This window comes from Harpia harpyja, chromosome 17 (assembly GCF_026419915.1).
Source record: "Harpia harpyja isolate bHarHar1 chromosome 17, bHarHar1 primary haplotype, whole genome shotgun sequence".
Lineage (NCBI taxonomy): Eukaryota > Metazoa > Chordata > Aves > Accipitriformes > Accipitridae > Harpia > Harpia harpyja.
In genome coordinates, this window is record NC_068956.1 from 1,442,514 (window position 1) to 1,457,466 (window position 14,953).

At 41.8% G+C, this 14,953-nt stretch overlaps 1 protein-coding gene across 3 annotated transcripts in view; it reads left to right on the forward strand.

Moving 5' to 3' along the window:
- Nucleotides 1-14,953, forward strand: part of POLD3 (DNA polymerase delta 3, accessory subunit) — a 29,911-nt gene that overhangs the window by 2,718 nt on the left and 12,240 nt on the right. For all 3 annotated transcript variants that reach the window (XM_052812766.1, XM_052812764.1, XM_052812765.1), the window contains exons 3-9: nt 1,657-1,759; nt 4,228-4,267; nt 5,872-6,004; nt 8,832-9,096; nt 10,453-10,525; nt 12,942-13,104; nt 14,423-14,535. In XM_052812766.1, the coding sequence (XP_052668726.1) occupies nt 1,657-1,759; nt 4,228-4,267; nt 5,872-6,004; nt 8,832-9,096; nt 10,453-10,525; nt 12,942-13,104; nt 14,423-14,535 (890 nt within the window). The remainder of the gene's footprint in view (nt 1-1,656; nt 1,760-4,227; nt 4,268-5,871; nt 6,005-8,831; nt 9,097-10,452; nt 10,526-12,941; nt 13,105-14,422; nt 14,536-14,953) is intronic.

Consider the following 14,953-nt stretch of genomic DNA (forward strand, 5'->3'; position numbering starts at 1 on the left):
TCTTCCTTGGCCAGCAGTGAGTCTGTCTTGGAACCAGCGGGCATTGGCTCTATTGGACATGGGGAAGGTTCTAACAGTGTCTCACAGAAGTCCCCCCGCTACCAAAACCTTGCCACGCAAACCCAATACACCCAGCTTAGGATGCCGTACATTATCAGTGGATATTGCTGGGAGCAGAGTCAGGAAAATGCAAAATAGCACTAACGGTAGCTGCAGCTCATGTGTATGGCAAATGCTTATCCACTCTGATCGCCCTGCTGCGTAGTGCGTGACCCGTTATAAATACCTATTTGCCAGGTTTGATGGGCACAGGTAAATGTTCGAAGAATGGGGAAGTCAGCTGTGCTGTCAGAATGTTTTTGCTTCTCCAAATTTAGCACAAATATGTAGCCTTGTCTTGGTGTATTTTGAAGAATAAAAATTACTGTAACCTTTTAAATATACTATAAAACAAAGAATGAGCTCTCAAGATTTCTGGGGCTGTTGCTACACAGCAAGGTAAAGTTAAGCATAAGATTTGAAGGCTCCGTAAGAGTGTCAAGTCCCATAATACAAATATTTTCTCTCCTTGTTTCTGGCTATAGCTTGGACCTAAAGGGACATTTGCTGCATGCTCAGCTGCAGTGTACTGAGCCCAGCTTCACTTGTCTTGCTCAAACTACTAGAGTATCAACTTGGGCATCTAATGTAATGAAGAGATTGTTTGGTCTCTTTCCTTTGCGTGTGTGTGAACGATTTAGATGATGTGTAAATCTGAGTGTGCGTCAGTGATGGTGTAGACCTGACTGGAGAACTCTGCTGGGAACAATTCTGGTCATACAGTAAACTAGAAGGAGCCAGAGAACTTTTTGCTGTGAAGAAGATGGCCCAGGTGAAATGGAGGCACCTTCTCACACCCTTGAAAGCAGCCTGGAGATGGAGAACTCCTGTGGTGTCTTTGTGCTTTAAACTCTCTCCTAGAAGCTGGAGAAGTGCCTGATAACACAAGTGAATTATTTTAGTGATTGTGCTGGCTGTGGCAGCATGGTAGTTGCAGTCTGCCTCTGTGACAACGAGGATCTTCCAAGTATTTTTACTAGATAGCATCCTCATGGAGTGTGTGGTAGTGTCTCTGCCCAGTCACATGGGACACTCATCATAAATCAGTGGTATAAGTGGGAACTGAAAGATTGAGTCTCAGCTCAATCTCGTCATCACTAATCATGCTCTTTCCTCCTGTTTCTGATCACCGTGTCAGTGGATGTAACTGGGATTTTATATCTACACCTGGCAATGTGATCATGTACCAAAAATCATCAGTTCCTCTGTCAGGTGTTTCAGAATGCTGGGTTGTAATGAGGGAAATGGCCTTTCTCAAGGGGAGACTTTGGCACAAGCTGCCCAGAGGATGTGACACCATCTGCAACCAACTATTAAAGCTTTGAGAACTTGTATTCGTTTCACATTTGGTTTATATAGTTGTTGGACTGAGGTTCTCCAAAGTGACAGAGGAAAGTGTCTCAGTAAAATTAATTTAATCCTGGTAAAATAAGTGTGCTTGTGTGAAATGTTTCCATGTCAGGCTGGCTTTACTCTTTTTTTTATGTAAGCTTCACGGAAGGGGTGGTGACAGGCTCCTTCCTTTCTAGGTGATTAACACTGGTTTCTTTTGTGCAGGATGCTGTATGATTATGTAGAAAGGAAACGAAAGGAGAATTCAGGAGCTCAGCTTCATGTCACCTACTTAGTAGCAGGAAACCTCATCCAGAATGGACACATTGTGAGTGTTTCATTTCTCAAAGGTGTCTGTGAGCTCTTTGTTCTTGTGTCTTCCATCTTGTTTTGTAATCTTTGGGTTAAAAGCTGAACTCGCTCTCTTTTTCCAGTAACAGGCACAGTGTGCTTCTGTACATGTACAAAACAAGGCACTATCTCAGTCTCAGCATACAAATGATGGGGAGGAAAGATCGGTTGGTCATGATTTGGTAATACAGTGCTGAATAACGCACCAGGGTTTTTCTTTAATTAACTTAAATGCTGTTACCAGGCATCTCTCAATCCTATCGCTATTATTGGACAGCAAAGATTATAAAATAGCCTGGAGGGGCCCTTGTGAGATCAGCTAATCCATTTCCCAGGATCTGCTGTGGAGTGGAGAGTAGTGTTTGGAGAGAGCTTGGAATCCAGTTAGAATAGAATAATAATAAATAGAATAATAAGTAAATAGTTGTCTTGTTAAATAAAGCAACTTTTTTTATCCTAGTATACAAGAGAAGCATAAATTTATTAACAGTATTTTGTATTTAAAATGGTTTGAGTTATTAAGCAAAGGAATCGCTACTTAATGTATTTATTTTTTCTCGTTGCTCTTGTCAGATTTTCAAGAATGTCACCTAAAATTTCAGACAGGTACCCCAGAGGTTTTTGAAAGAAAATGAGCAAATTGAGTGCCTGTTTCCCTTTGCTCTCAGAAGAATTCAATAGCTGAACACTAAATGCCTTTGACATTCCACGATGTGTCTATTCCTGTTTTTAGATACCCAAATATCTCTTACAATACAATTCACAGTCTTCATTTAGCATTAGTACATCTCAAGGTGTCCTGGCTTTTATTTGTAGATTGGAAAAAAAAACCCTGACAAACCTTTTTTTTGTTTTTCTTAATAATAAACTGGTTCACATGCATACAATATTCTCTTTAAATCTCAAAATCTGCCTGAAATTGAAGATAATTATTTATTGCATTAGTTCTGTATAATGGAATATATTTATTTAAAGCAGTACAGATAGTATCACACTTATAGCCTGAGTTTAACAAGTTTTCCCTGGATTTCTTTTGGAAATAACAAGGTAGCCTGTCTTGGCTCACTCGAACTGGCCAGAAGTTTGTCAATGCTTTCTATTATTTTTAAATTTGCCATAATGTATTTAAAACAAACAAGTAAATTCTGACACAGGAGCAAATAATTTTTTTTTTTTTTAACTCTGTCTTAGCAGCTTGTATATTTTTAAAACAAGATCTACCAAGGTAAACATATAAAGGTCACTTTTTTTTTTCCTGTTTTTAGATATCTTGTTTTTGAATACTGCAATAGCAGCACCTGCTAAGAAAGGTGACCTGCAGGTGCAGAAAGTTGTTAGGGGCAGTGATGAAGCAATGCTGGGGTTAGGAATGCCACACAAGAGGAGTTTAAAGATCCTCCGAGTCGGTGTCTGAGGACTAGCCAGAGCAGGTGGGAGAAGATGTCGGGTCTGGAATATACTTCCAGAAGACATGCAGGTTTTGGAGTAGCTGGTGGGTAGTATCTGGCACAGGTCAGTTTTGGGTAGGAAAGGGATGCAAGTGCTTCAGGTGCAGCCCTGTTTGCTGGTAATCCTGCACTACTGTCTGCTGTCAGTAGGTGTAGCCACAAGCCTGTGGATTCAACTGCGAGACTCATCTGAAGGGAAATACGGATAGAAATCAGTCACAAGTAATTCTCATTGTGTCTTAAGCACTGCACGCTCTTTCCTTGCTGCTTTTTATTGGCCTCAGTGAGAGACGGAGCATCTCCATCTTTATTTACCGTTTCAGGTTGCCTATGTTTTCTTGCCTCCTACTCTCTTGCTGGCTAGTCTGTGGTTATTGGTTAAACACAAAATTAATGGTTGGATTTTGTCCAGTCTGTCTCTTTGGCTGCTCTCTATATTAACTGCAGCTTGTTAAATGTCACAGAGCAGGTATAGTCCTTGAAGACTGGCTGTAGAGCACACTTCCAGAAACATTCATTTCTGGCTTTTAAATTAAAGCTTAATTTCTCATAGTGTTTTGCTTCTCTGGTGCTGTGTCTGTGCTACAGCTTGCTATGTTAGAGTTTACTGGCAATTTAAATACAAGTGGGTGATGTGGGCTGGTGTGGCAGATATCTAGCAGTTGGGTCATCAGCTGCATTAGTTTGCTTTTCTCCACTGCACTGTGTAGTTGTTTAGTTCTCGTTTCATCTGTGTCACATATCCCAGTGTCAGGAATGGAGGACAGAGGATTTCTTTAGGGTTGTAGTGGTCTGTGAAACAGTCTATTAGAAAAGTAGGAAGACAGGGCTTTAAAAACTAGTGGCTGATGACTGTTTAAAGGCATTGGCAGTGTTCTTTGCAGCTATAAAGCTTCACCTATAATCAGTAGACTTTCTTATTTAATAGATAACTGCAAATATCAGTCTTATGTACAGTTTTTTTCAAATTTTAAGATTGCCATTTATTTTTTTACAGTGCCACAAGGTTGCAGTAGTGAGAGAGGATAAACTTGAAGGTAAGCAGATCGTGAAAATTATGTGGTTTTAACTATTTTCTTTGAAAGAACAGCAAAGTGAGTAAAGCTCAGAACTTGCCATCTGCACATAAATGCCTAGTCAGGCTGTTGGGTTCAGGTGTGTACTTTTTGTACTAGCTTTTTCTCAGAATTTTGAATATCTGAGCCAACAGCTATGTAACTTCACAGACTTGTGATTTGGGTCTGGTTTGTTTGGTTTTTTTTTTTCACTGTTGAACATTTTAGTCAGTGATTCTTTTCCACCTCCCTCCCACTGCCAGACAGCTCCTCCTTAAAGGCAACAATATTTGAGTAGTGTACAGCAGTGTCTCACAGTGTTTTAGAACTATTGTGAGCTCCAGCTCCCAAGGATGTTGAAGCAGGTAATTCTAGCTAATGGTTAAATGCAGTTGCAGTCTCTTTGCCCTGAGTGATGTGGGTTATTAGTTAAATGTCCCACAAGAATGCTCTCACTTTTGTCTGGGGTATTTGCTTTCACAGTAAAAGGTGAAAAAAACCCTACCACTATAACACTGCTTCCTGCAACTGCTCTCCATGCACTGTCTGGTGTCTTACCATCTTTCCAGGTCTGGTCCTGCTTATGAGATCTGATCCGTAGCAATTGAAACACAACTGCAGGCTCTTCATCCCTTTCAAATAACATCTTTGGCATTTGAGAACATACTGTGGCATTTGTGACCTTAAATATCCATGCTAATGTTCTAACCTTGTTTGAAAGACTTGCCTTATTTTCCTTTTTGAAATCTGAAGTGGATTTCTAGCTAAAGTTGCCTTCGTCAGGGTAGTAGATTGTCAAGCAGTGCAACTACTATCTGTCATGTTTGTTGAATTATGTGTGCTGCGTAATGTTCTGTTTTGCTGTGGAGGAAAGGGTTGTTCATGTTTTTTGTATTAGAAGACAGGCCAAAGGTATGACTTACATTTGGAAGAAGCTGAGATTTGTGATGGGAGTAGGGCTGCATAGTCTAGGACTGGCCCCAAGAAATGATTACTGTGTGTATTTTTACAGTGCCTAGAAGCTCTGTCTCAGACCAGGACTGTGTGGAAAGAACAATATAAGCAATGAACAAAATTCCTAAAAACCAGCCCTTGTCTCGAGGGGGTTACAGTCTAAATAGCATAGAAGAGACAAAACATTGATTGCAGCAGACTAGTAGAGAAGACATCTGTGATGCTAGTTGATACAGTGGCTGCTACCTTAATGGCAGAGAGCGGTTCCAGCAGGGCAGAGTTATGACCATCTATTTTCTCCCTTAGCTCTAGGTAGTCATATAGATATTCTGGATCCCAAACACCGGATGCTTTGAAGGTAAACACAGAGAGATTGCTCTTAATTCAGTTGTGGAAGAACCAAGAGTGTATAGTGGAAAACACGTTTGACAGGCTTGTGGAGTCTGTTACCTTGAATTCTCAATTAGCGAGCATTGGAAGAAGGTGCAATTACACATTTCTATATTCAGGTCCTTGCTGTCAAGTGGTCTGTCAATCTTTCTCCATCCTTGGTAGAGTCTGATACTTAAAGTTGCCACCTGATTCTGTAAAGGCTGTGCTAACAGAGGACTTTTTTTCTCCCCTCCCCCCAGCAATGAAGTCTAAACTAGCCACAATTGCGAGCGTGCATGTCTACAGCATTCAGAAAGCCTTGCTCAAGGACAGCGCGCCACTCTACAACACAGACTATGATATTGTCAAAACAAACCTGCACAACTGCAGCAAGTAAGTTGCATCTTGGTTTTTTTCTTTTTTTCTTATGCTATGTGATTTGAGACTGATGAGATGTTGCTACGTAGTGCACTTCAGCAGAAGTCAATGGTTACCAGATATGCCTGGATTTTTAGAAAGCTAGAAAAAGATACCTTCTAAGTCATGCCAGATCAGTCCCCAGACAGCACATTGTATGATTGTTTCATAAACCAAGCTATTTCCAGCTTACAGTTGGTTCACTTGCTCCGTTACTCCAGTGGGCAGACGGTTCCAGTACCTTTCTTCTCTGATGGCTAGAAACCTTTTTCTCATTTCCAGGCCACACTTCATCATGACCATTTTTATCCAGTTCTCAGTCACACAGGAAGAGTAAATTGAAACAGACTTACAACAACATGAGTGATGCACTCAGCAAAGCGCTAACATGAGCTTGCCTTTTGTTTTCATCCACTGGACTCATCCACCTCCCTGAAGATGTCTTGCAGGAGCTCATTCTCCATATAGAAGATGAGAGCCTGAGGCACAGGAGAAGCACACAAAGCAGACCAAGCAGCACAAATGTCCTTCATGGTTGAACTAGAGAAAGGTTGTCCTGGAATTCAGAGGGACTTCAGTCTCCAGGGGTCATTGTCTCCCCTCCTGAACAGTGCCTGGCAGCTGTGGCTTTTCATTTATATGTTGTTTCCACCACGACAGCTTCAGCTTGATGTAATCAGGATGTACAGTGCCATGACCAATCTGGTTTAGAAGGGGGATGCCTGAATGTTGTGTCATAGAGTATAGAATTTGAAAGTAGAAACGTAGCTGTCTTCAAAACATTGAGAAGAGAGTGGCTGAGAAAATAATGTCCTAGAAGTTGTGTGTTTCAAATGTGAATGTCAATACCCTAGTAAGTGCTAGAAAATCCTGCTTCAGTGAAGATGTGTGCTGTAGGTTTGGCTGCAGTTGCCTTGTTCCAGTCTGTTTACTCTCAGGCACCCCTGCATGGCAGGCAATACTTGTGTCTTAGAGGAGTCTGCCTTTCAGACTTGTGCATCCAGAAGGTTTAGACAGTTCAGATTCTGAAATAGCTTTCTGAAGCCTACATTTAAATTCCTGCCTGGCTTTGGAGCAGGATTTCCCAAGCAAACTTAAGAAAAATTCAGCTTCTTCATTTGTGACCTGGCTGAACTAATTCAGACTGACCGTGTTCCCTCCCATTTGTCAACTACGTGAATTGTCTCTTACTCTTGGGGCAAAATTCCTGCAGTACCCGTAAAAGACAGAGGTTTAACTATGTGCATGTTTATAGCAAACAGAACCTACTGGCTTCTTATACTTCCCTCTCAGTCCATATATCTCATAAGCTCTGAGGCAAGGATCCTTATTCTCTTCTGTGTTTGTATGGGACCTGTTATGCTGTGGAGGTAGCTAGGTGTACTAATACAAATAACTGGATTTAATGTATGTTGCTATGTCAGCTTTCCAAGTGGAAGCAGCTCCTTGCTTGCAGAGCATAGTCCAAGCATTGCTTGTTTTTTCAGTGATTATTTAGTGAATTTGGATCAAGCCCATAAACTATAGTCACACAGCAACATTAAGGCAAGTTAACTTCCTAAGCGCCTGGAATGTGTGAGGTTTAGATGTGCTTGCTGCACAGTCAATATAACCATTGACGATAAAACATTATTTGTAATCTGGAGGGTTGTTGGTGTAACTTATGGATATGTGTGGAGTAGGAGTGAAAGCTGTCCAGAGAGAGTGGTGTTGACCATGTTGAAAACAAATTGAAAGTAGGAATATTTTTTTCTTCAGTGTCTTCTTTCCTTCCTTTAAAGGTTTGAATGTCAAGAGATTGCTGCTGCAGCCTAGAAATGCTGTAGAGATGGTGTTGTTTTGTTAATACATTACAGTTTCTGATCTGAGTAGAAGTGGACTGTGCATGTGAGCTGCTAATGCTGAGGCACAGAAATTAATTGGCAGAAGACTGGTTTATTTCTTATGCAAATAAAAATACGCTGTGTAATTCAGTGGATTGGAAGGCGTGAGTCTGTGCTCTTTTGTGGCATTTCTGTAGGAAATCTGGAAAGCCTCGCCTGTGATTTGCACAGTGGGGAGTAGAGTTCAGTTATTTTTGGGTGCTGCTATTCCTGACTGTCAGGGAATTGTATTGTAACTGTGAGCACATCATTTAGTTCTTATATCTCTGTATCCCCAAACAATCACGTTTCAGACTGTTATAAACTGAGATGTATCTCTGTCTACCAGTGATTATGTGAAAATGACTTTATATAGTTAAGTCTGAATGTGGTGGATATCTTCTGAGCCATTTAAGTAGTGTAGCTTCAGTTGTGATTTACTTACCTGGCTGGTGCGATTGTGGCTGCTTGTTGCAGCAGTAGTGGACTCTGTCAAAGCATCTGAAAGTTGTAAATGTTTTAGGTCATCAGACAGCCATACAACTTATGCTGCAAACTTTAGAGAGTGTAACCCGTTTAGGAATAAAATGCAGTCTGCTCCATCTCCACCCTGGGTGTGGAGACAGGCTTTTTGCACACCCCCCCCCACCCCCCCCACCCCGTTGAAATCCGAACAGCTTGTTTAGCATTTGAATGCTCTGGCTCTTGCTGACAGGTTCAGCTGATCTTTTCAGTAGAGGTCTCCATCGCTCTTGTTCTGTGCCAGCCTGCCTTTCTTGTCCCATGCACAAATTAAATTGCTCTTTTTTTTTTTTTTTTTTTTCTTTCCTCTCCATAACAGGAGAGCACAGGACCAGAGAAGCAAGGCTCTACCAGGGAGGAAACTGAGGTGAAAAATAAGAAGTTAAAAGGCTAATTAAATTTTTCGCTCCATCACGCAGGTTTAGTGCCATTCACTGTGCCGCTGCAGTCCCCAGGACGTCGGCCGAAGTTTCTCAAGTGCAGACGTCTGTACAGGCTGGTTCCCAGACACCAAGTGACACGAATGCTGTCAGCGTACCTGTGGTCAACGGCCACGGTCCATCGACCACAAAACAGACCGCGCAGCAGCCCAAAGGGATCATGGGAATGTTTGCAGCAAAAGCGGCTTCCAAACCCCAGGACACAAATAAAGAAACTAAAGCAGAGGCTAAGGAGGCCCCAGGCGTAAGTTACCTCAGACCCTTTGGCAGCCCTCTGGGTTAATAGCTTTAATGAACCGCTCTTCTAGCTTTGCCCGTACTCGACCTAAAAACCTTAACAACCATAGTGCAGCCTCGTCCACTGCTTCTAGTGCTAAACTTGCTGTCCACTGGGAATGCTCAGTCACTGTCTTGTAAGTATTTAACTGTATAGTACAGATGTGCCTTCTGTCAGTCATCTTAGGCAAAAATGTATTGTGCCAAATTCTTGATCTATCCACAAATGTATATTTGCCATAACTTTGGCGCCTCAACATTCCTCCTTGAGCCAAATCTCCAGCAAGTATAAACCAGCATAGCTGCATTATTGAGACAATTGTTCCGTGTCTTCAGTTATGCCAATATATACACCAGTTGAGGATCTTGCTCTCTCCATTGTGCTTAAAAGGATTTGTTTTGAGCAGTAAGTGAAACCTGAGAAGTCCAGGTCTTAAAAGTATCAAGGTGTTTAAACTTGGTCTGCGATGGAAGTTTCAGAGCTTGACCTGTGCAAGACTAAATTGTTTATCTTCTCAACTGCTGTTTTATCGAGGATAGGATTACATTTTAATTAGTATAATTGTTTTTAAAGCAATGTGGCCAGTAAATGGGTATTAAAATGGTAATGTTCCCTGCATATGGTTTGGCTTTTTTATAACAGCTGAGTACATTTTGGTTCATTTTTCTGATTTTTATAGTGAATTTAGAACTGGTGAAATCTGTGTGTCTGTGTGTTTTGGGAACTTCAGTGTCTGGTTGCCTTTTTTTTTTTTTTTTTTTTTTTCACGAGAATAAATGGGATTAGGAGGCCAGGCTTCCTTAGGTGGTTTGGTTTTTTTTTCCTGTGTGTGATTTTTTCACTTTGGTGGTGGCTATATTAATGGAATAGAGCAGTGATATTTTTTGCAAACGGCTCAGCAGAACAGTGTACGTGCCAGAGTAGCTGGATAAAGTCTTCATGGTTTGGCCAATCTGTGTTCTTTCCTCTGTCGGTTACCATGAATTGAGGCACTGATAGTTTGCAAAAAGAACAGTTTTTTACTGGGAACTGACCCAAGTCCCAACCACTTATTTCAGTAACACTGTCAGCCATCAGATGGGAATGCGACCCAAGTTAGATTTGAAGGCCTAGCTAAGGAGTTGTAAGTAACTTACTCTCGACCCTTTGATGCATGTAATATCTAGTATCTTCAAATTCTCCTAAACACATACGGAAATCTAAAGACATTGACCAGTCAACAAATTATACATATTTATTTTGCTTGTCCAGAAGCAGTACTATGCATTTTGAGGGCTGTGTTGCATGAATAATTCTTGTGGTTCCTCCTCTGTTTGCTTCTAGGTGTCTGCAGTAAGCAGCAAACCACCAGCAAAGGGCAACATAATGAACAACTTCTTTGGAAAAGCTGCCATGAGTAAGTGCTTTATAACATGCATCTGTTTTCAGAAACCATTATTGTTGGGGACCAGCCTGCTGTAGTTCATAACAAAAATAAAAATCCTGAGGGATATTGGAAATATTTTTTTTTTTTTTTTGCTAAGTGGCAATTAAAAAAAAAAAAAATCAGTGATACCAGATGTCTTGTTGTACAGCTGTGATGGGAGGCATAAACAGAAAGGAGCAGAACTCTTCATTCCCACCCCTGCCCCGCCCAACTTGTTGGATTTTCTTTATATCCCCTGTTTTCTTACAGTTCTCCATACTATTCTTCTGCTCTTTTGGACTCAGAGGGGTTAATGTTTTTGTATGTGGCTCTTAAGGCAAAAATTAAAGGTTGTAAGTGGAATTTTTCAGACAAAAAGCTTGCTGGATGGAGATCAATTAAAATGACATATTTGTGCAGACTAACCCAGGAAGGATTTTTAGTGCAGAAGAAATCTGATTTAAAGTGAGTACTTCTGGCTGGAAGATTAGCTATTGGTGAAATGTTTGCCAAAACCTGTTCTGCAGGGTGTGTTAATGATGCTTGCTTTTCATCACAAATCACTGAGGAGTCTATAGTTAGATTTAGGGTTAATTTCTTTACTGAAAACTGAAGAGCTAATAACTGGAGGATAAAAATTAGGGGTGGCCTTCCCCTTTGAGCAGGGGTTTGGACTAGGTGGCCTCTGGAGGTCCCTTCTGACCTAAATTATCCAAGTCTAAAGAAAATATGCTGAAGCTTTTAAATAGACATTGGAAAAGGACTGTAGGACTTTCTTCAAAGATGCCCTTATAATAACAAGTACAAGAGGATTCAAAGAAGAGTTACTGGGAGAGAGTAAATGGCAAGGTTCACTTTCTAACAGGCATCTGTCAGTTTGCAGGGTACAGTTCCAGCATTGAACACACAAGGCACAGTACTGTTGGGCATTTTTGAGTTCCTGTTTTTGTGAGACTGAGGACACTTTCAGCCTAAGCCTCACAAGCCTAAGCACAGTTAACTACAATTAACTCAAGTAAATTCTAAAGATCTGAGAAGAGCCCTAGACCAAAGTTCATATGCTGAAAACCCAAGAAATTCTGTGGTAAAGATAACCCAGTGGTGATGGAGAGAGCTTTGTGGATGCATTTCCACGATTTCCCATGGGGTTCACTCCTCTGCCGAGTCCTGTCAGGGAACACTTCAAGGAAACTTGTGAGGTGGCTGCAGGGAAGGAGCAAACCAAGCAGAACTGGAAATGATTATGTGTATAGAAAAGATAGGGTGATTCCAGGAGTAAGATTTATTCCCTACATGTTGTACATCTCTCCTGGCTTCAAGAGATTTCACCATTGCCAGAAAGTCCTGAGTTAGCAATAATTAGGTCCTTCGGCTCTCTGCTGTTGATCATAAATAAGAGAGCTGTCATTCAAGTTCTTATGTATGAGATGTTTTCCTTTGCTTGATGAAGCAGCCAACCTGTTTTCCAAGCAGTGTCAGAAAGGCGTTGGCATGAAGTCTTAGCCCTCTCGGCAGCCTCTGTTCCTATTGACAATGTAGCTGATATTGTTGAATACTTTTTCTTCACTCGGGCATCTTGTGCTTGGGATGATACAGGTTTCGAACTTGTCTGCTCCTCTCTTTTGGTGGGGTGTGTGTAAAGCTGCTGAGTGAAGCTCACAGACTGTAATTAGGTGCTAGTGTGCTAACAGCACCACCGATCAGGTTGATAAATATATTATTTTGGTGTCCACTCCCACCTGCTATCTCTCCTCTGGTACTAGATTAAGCCTTTTGAATTGTCCTTGTATGTGGTGCTGTGTAGGCAAAAGAGGCTGGTTCTTGATCACATTGGGGTTGGGGTGGAACGAGAAGCCACTACATTACTGAAAATACTAATCATGGGCTCTAATGTTATGCATGTTGGAGACTCCGCACACCTCTTGTTGCTCTTCGTCAGTCCTGATTCTCCTGTTTCTGGGCACTTTCATGCTTGACTAAAACCCTAATTTAGAAGGGATAAACTGACTGTAAAGATGGATGTGGTTTTATGTCAAGGGGGCTGTCTAGAAGAGGGGCTCCCAACCCTTCTGTGGTGCCTTTGGTTCTGGTGACTGTCAGGGCTTCTGCTGCTGCCTCCTAGCCCTCTTCTGCAGAGTTTAACTGCTGCAGCACACTCAGCTTGCAGTGTGCTTGGGCTGTGCCATCAGGAACAGAACCAAACCGGTAAATTAGCTAGAAATTTAAGCATGCCCTTTTGTCATCTATGACAGAGCTTGGTCAGTCTAGATCCCTTAATGCTGTTATATATCATCTGTAGTGTTTTCTGTATTCTTGGTGCACAGTGTTTTGTTTAGCCAACTCCTTTGTAAGTTGTCATTCATACTGAATGCCCAGTGTTTGTTCTTTTTTAATGGTTTATTCACAGATAAACTCAAAGTCAACACTGTGCCTGAGCAGCCAAAGGAGGAGAAAGAAGTAGTCAAGCCTTCAGTTCCTGTAGCAGAACCAGAGTCATCCCCTAATACTGTAGTAGAGAAACCTGGGAAGAAAACAGAGTCTGCTAGAATTCAGCAAAAGGACAAAAAAAGGTGAGCCACACCATTCAGGGTCCCTGTAATCTGTTAACCTGCTTGTCGATGGCCTGCATGGAGCTGGCCTGTCATACAGCACTGGCTCACCTCCTGTTTCCAGCTACTAAATTGCATTAAACCTGGCTAAAATTATCTCTCTTAGAATTCTTTCCTAATATTTCTTTTCCATTTAGTGCTGTAGATGCCTCAGGGCCATTTGTGCCATTGGAAATGGGAAGGGACATGGTCCAGGTAGTCTTCAGTGGGAGGGGGTGGCTTTCCATGAGACAACCTCATGCTGTGAGCAGACTTAGTGTAGACCCTGCAGGCAATCTGTGGGGGCTGGCAGGAGCACCTGTACTGCAGGGAAGGTACTATATTCCCAAGCTTATATGTACACAGCTTCCAGCACACAAAGTTCTGCTTGTTGATTTCCATAGTTAATGTACTGCTGCTTTCAATGCCACTGGTTTACTTTGGGCTGAGACTCCAAGTAAATTTTAAGTTCAGCCCTTTGTGTTTAGTCCAACCCAAACTGACAGAGACAAAAAATCACTACAGTCTGATGGCTCTCTGGTGGCCTATGAGTAATTAATTGGTGGTCTCAATCTGTTTCTAACTAAATAGGTAAGCATACCGCCCAGCCCACCATGGCAGTTAGTGCTAACCGGTCTTCTTATTGATAATCTTATTCAAAAAGCCAAGGGCCTGGAAACTGCATGTTGGCAGTGTGGTGTTGGGAAGGCCACTTGGGCTGTACCAGCTCTATGAGGATACGTGGGCCTTTAGCCTCCAGGCTTGTTAGTCTGACACGTCTCGCCAACATTAAAAAGAAAGGAGCTATTTTATTTTTCCAGTAGTCTTTAAAAATGGCTCCAGGATTCTGAGACACTACCTCATAGTCAGTCAGTGGCAAGCAGTCTGTCAAAAGAGCTTCTGAGCGATGCTGTTGGGGACATTAGTGTTTGGGAGCCTGAGCTATAGAGACAAGATCAGAAATGCCCTCTTGCCAGGTTGCTGTGGCCAAGCTAGGTGAGGTACTGGGCAAAATGTTGAACTGCAGAGGGGCTAAAGAAATCCTCCTTGTTTTGGAGACTTGGATATGGCTAAGGATGAGAGGCATGAAAATGCTCGTGCACCTATGCCTGATCATATAGGCAAGTATGCTTCCGCGTATGTGATGCTCATGTTTTTAAGAGGTACAGAGGTATTTGATTTCCTTGCTAGGAGTATGTCTGTCAGGAGCATGCTCATCTAAACATGCCTGATGTTTTCATGCACACACAAGGGATAACACATGTTTGTTCCTGGTTTTTTTTTTTCTTTTTTGTGGTAGTAAAATGAAGAGCGTGGACAAGTCGGATAATGAGGAAGAAAGAGTTCCTGAAAATCTAAAGAAAAAGAGGAAGCGAATCAAACAACTTCAGTCTGACAGCAGTGACGAGGAAGGTAAAAAGATGCGTAAACAACAAGGCATGTAGGTCAGGGGCCTGATTTAGACAATATTACTATCCAAGGCTGTTGGTCAACGATTGAGGGAATAGTTTAGAGGACTAAAGACCGTGCAAATGGCTGTAGCTTGAGCTGTCTGTTTATCTTGTGCTGCAGGCACTTGGGCATACATTTGAGATGCCTCAGTCATTCAGTCTTTGTTTTAGCTTAGCTCAGATCTGGCTGTCTCCTCACCAAGTGTGCTGCCAGTCACACTGACGTGTGGGAAGGAGGTTCTCAAATCTCTTGTGAAAGATATCGCGCCTTCCAGAATTGTAGGACTGGTCATAACCAGTTTATTTGGTGAGTAAACACTCGCGAAGTGACCTCCCCCCTCCCAGGGTCATTTTTAGTATCTTTATTCTGTCTGTTTATA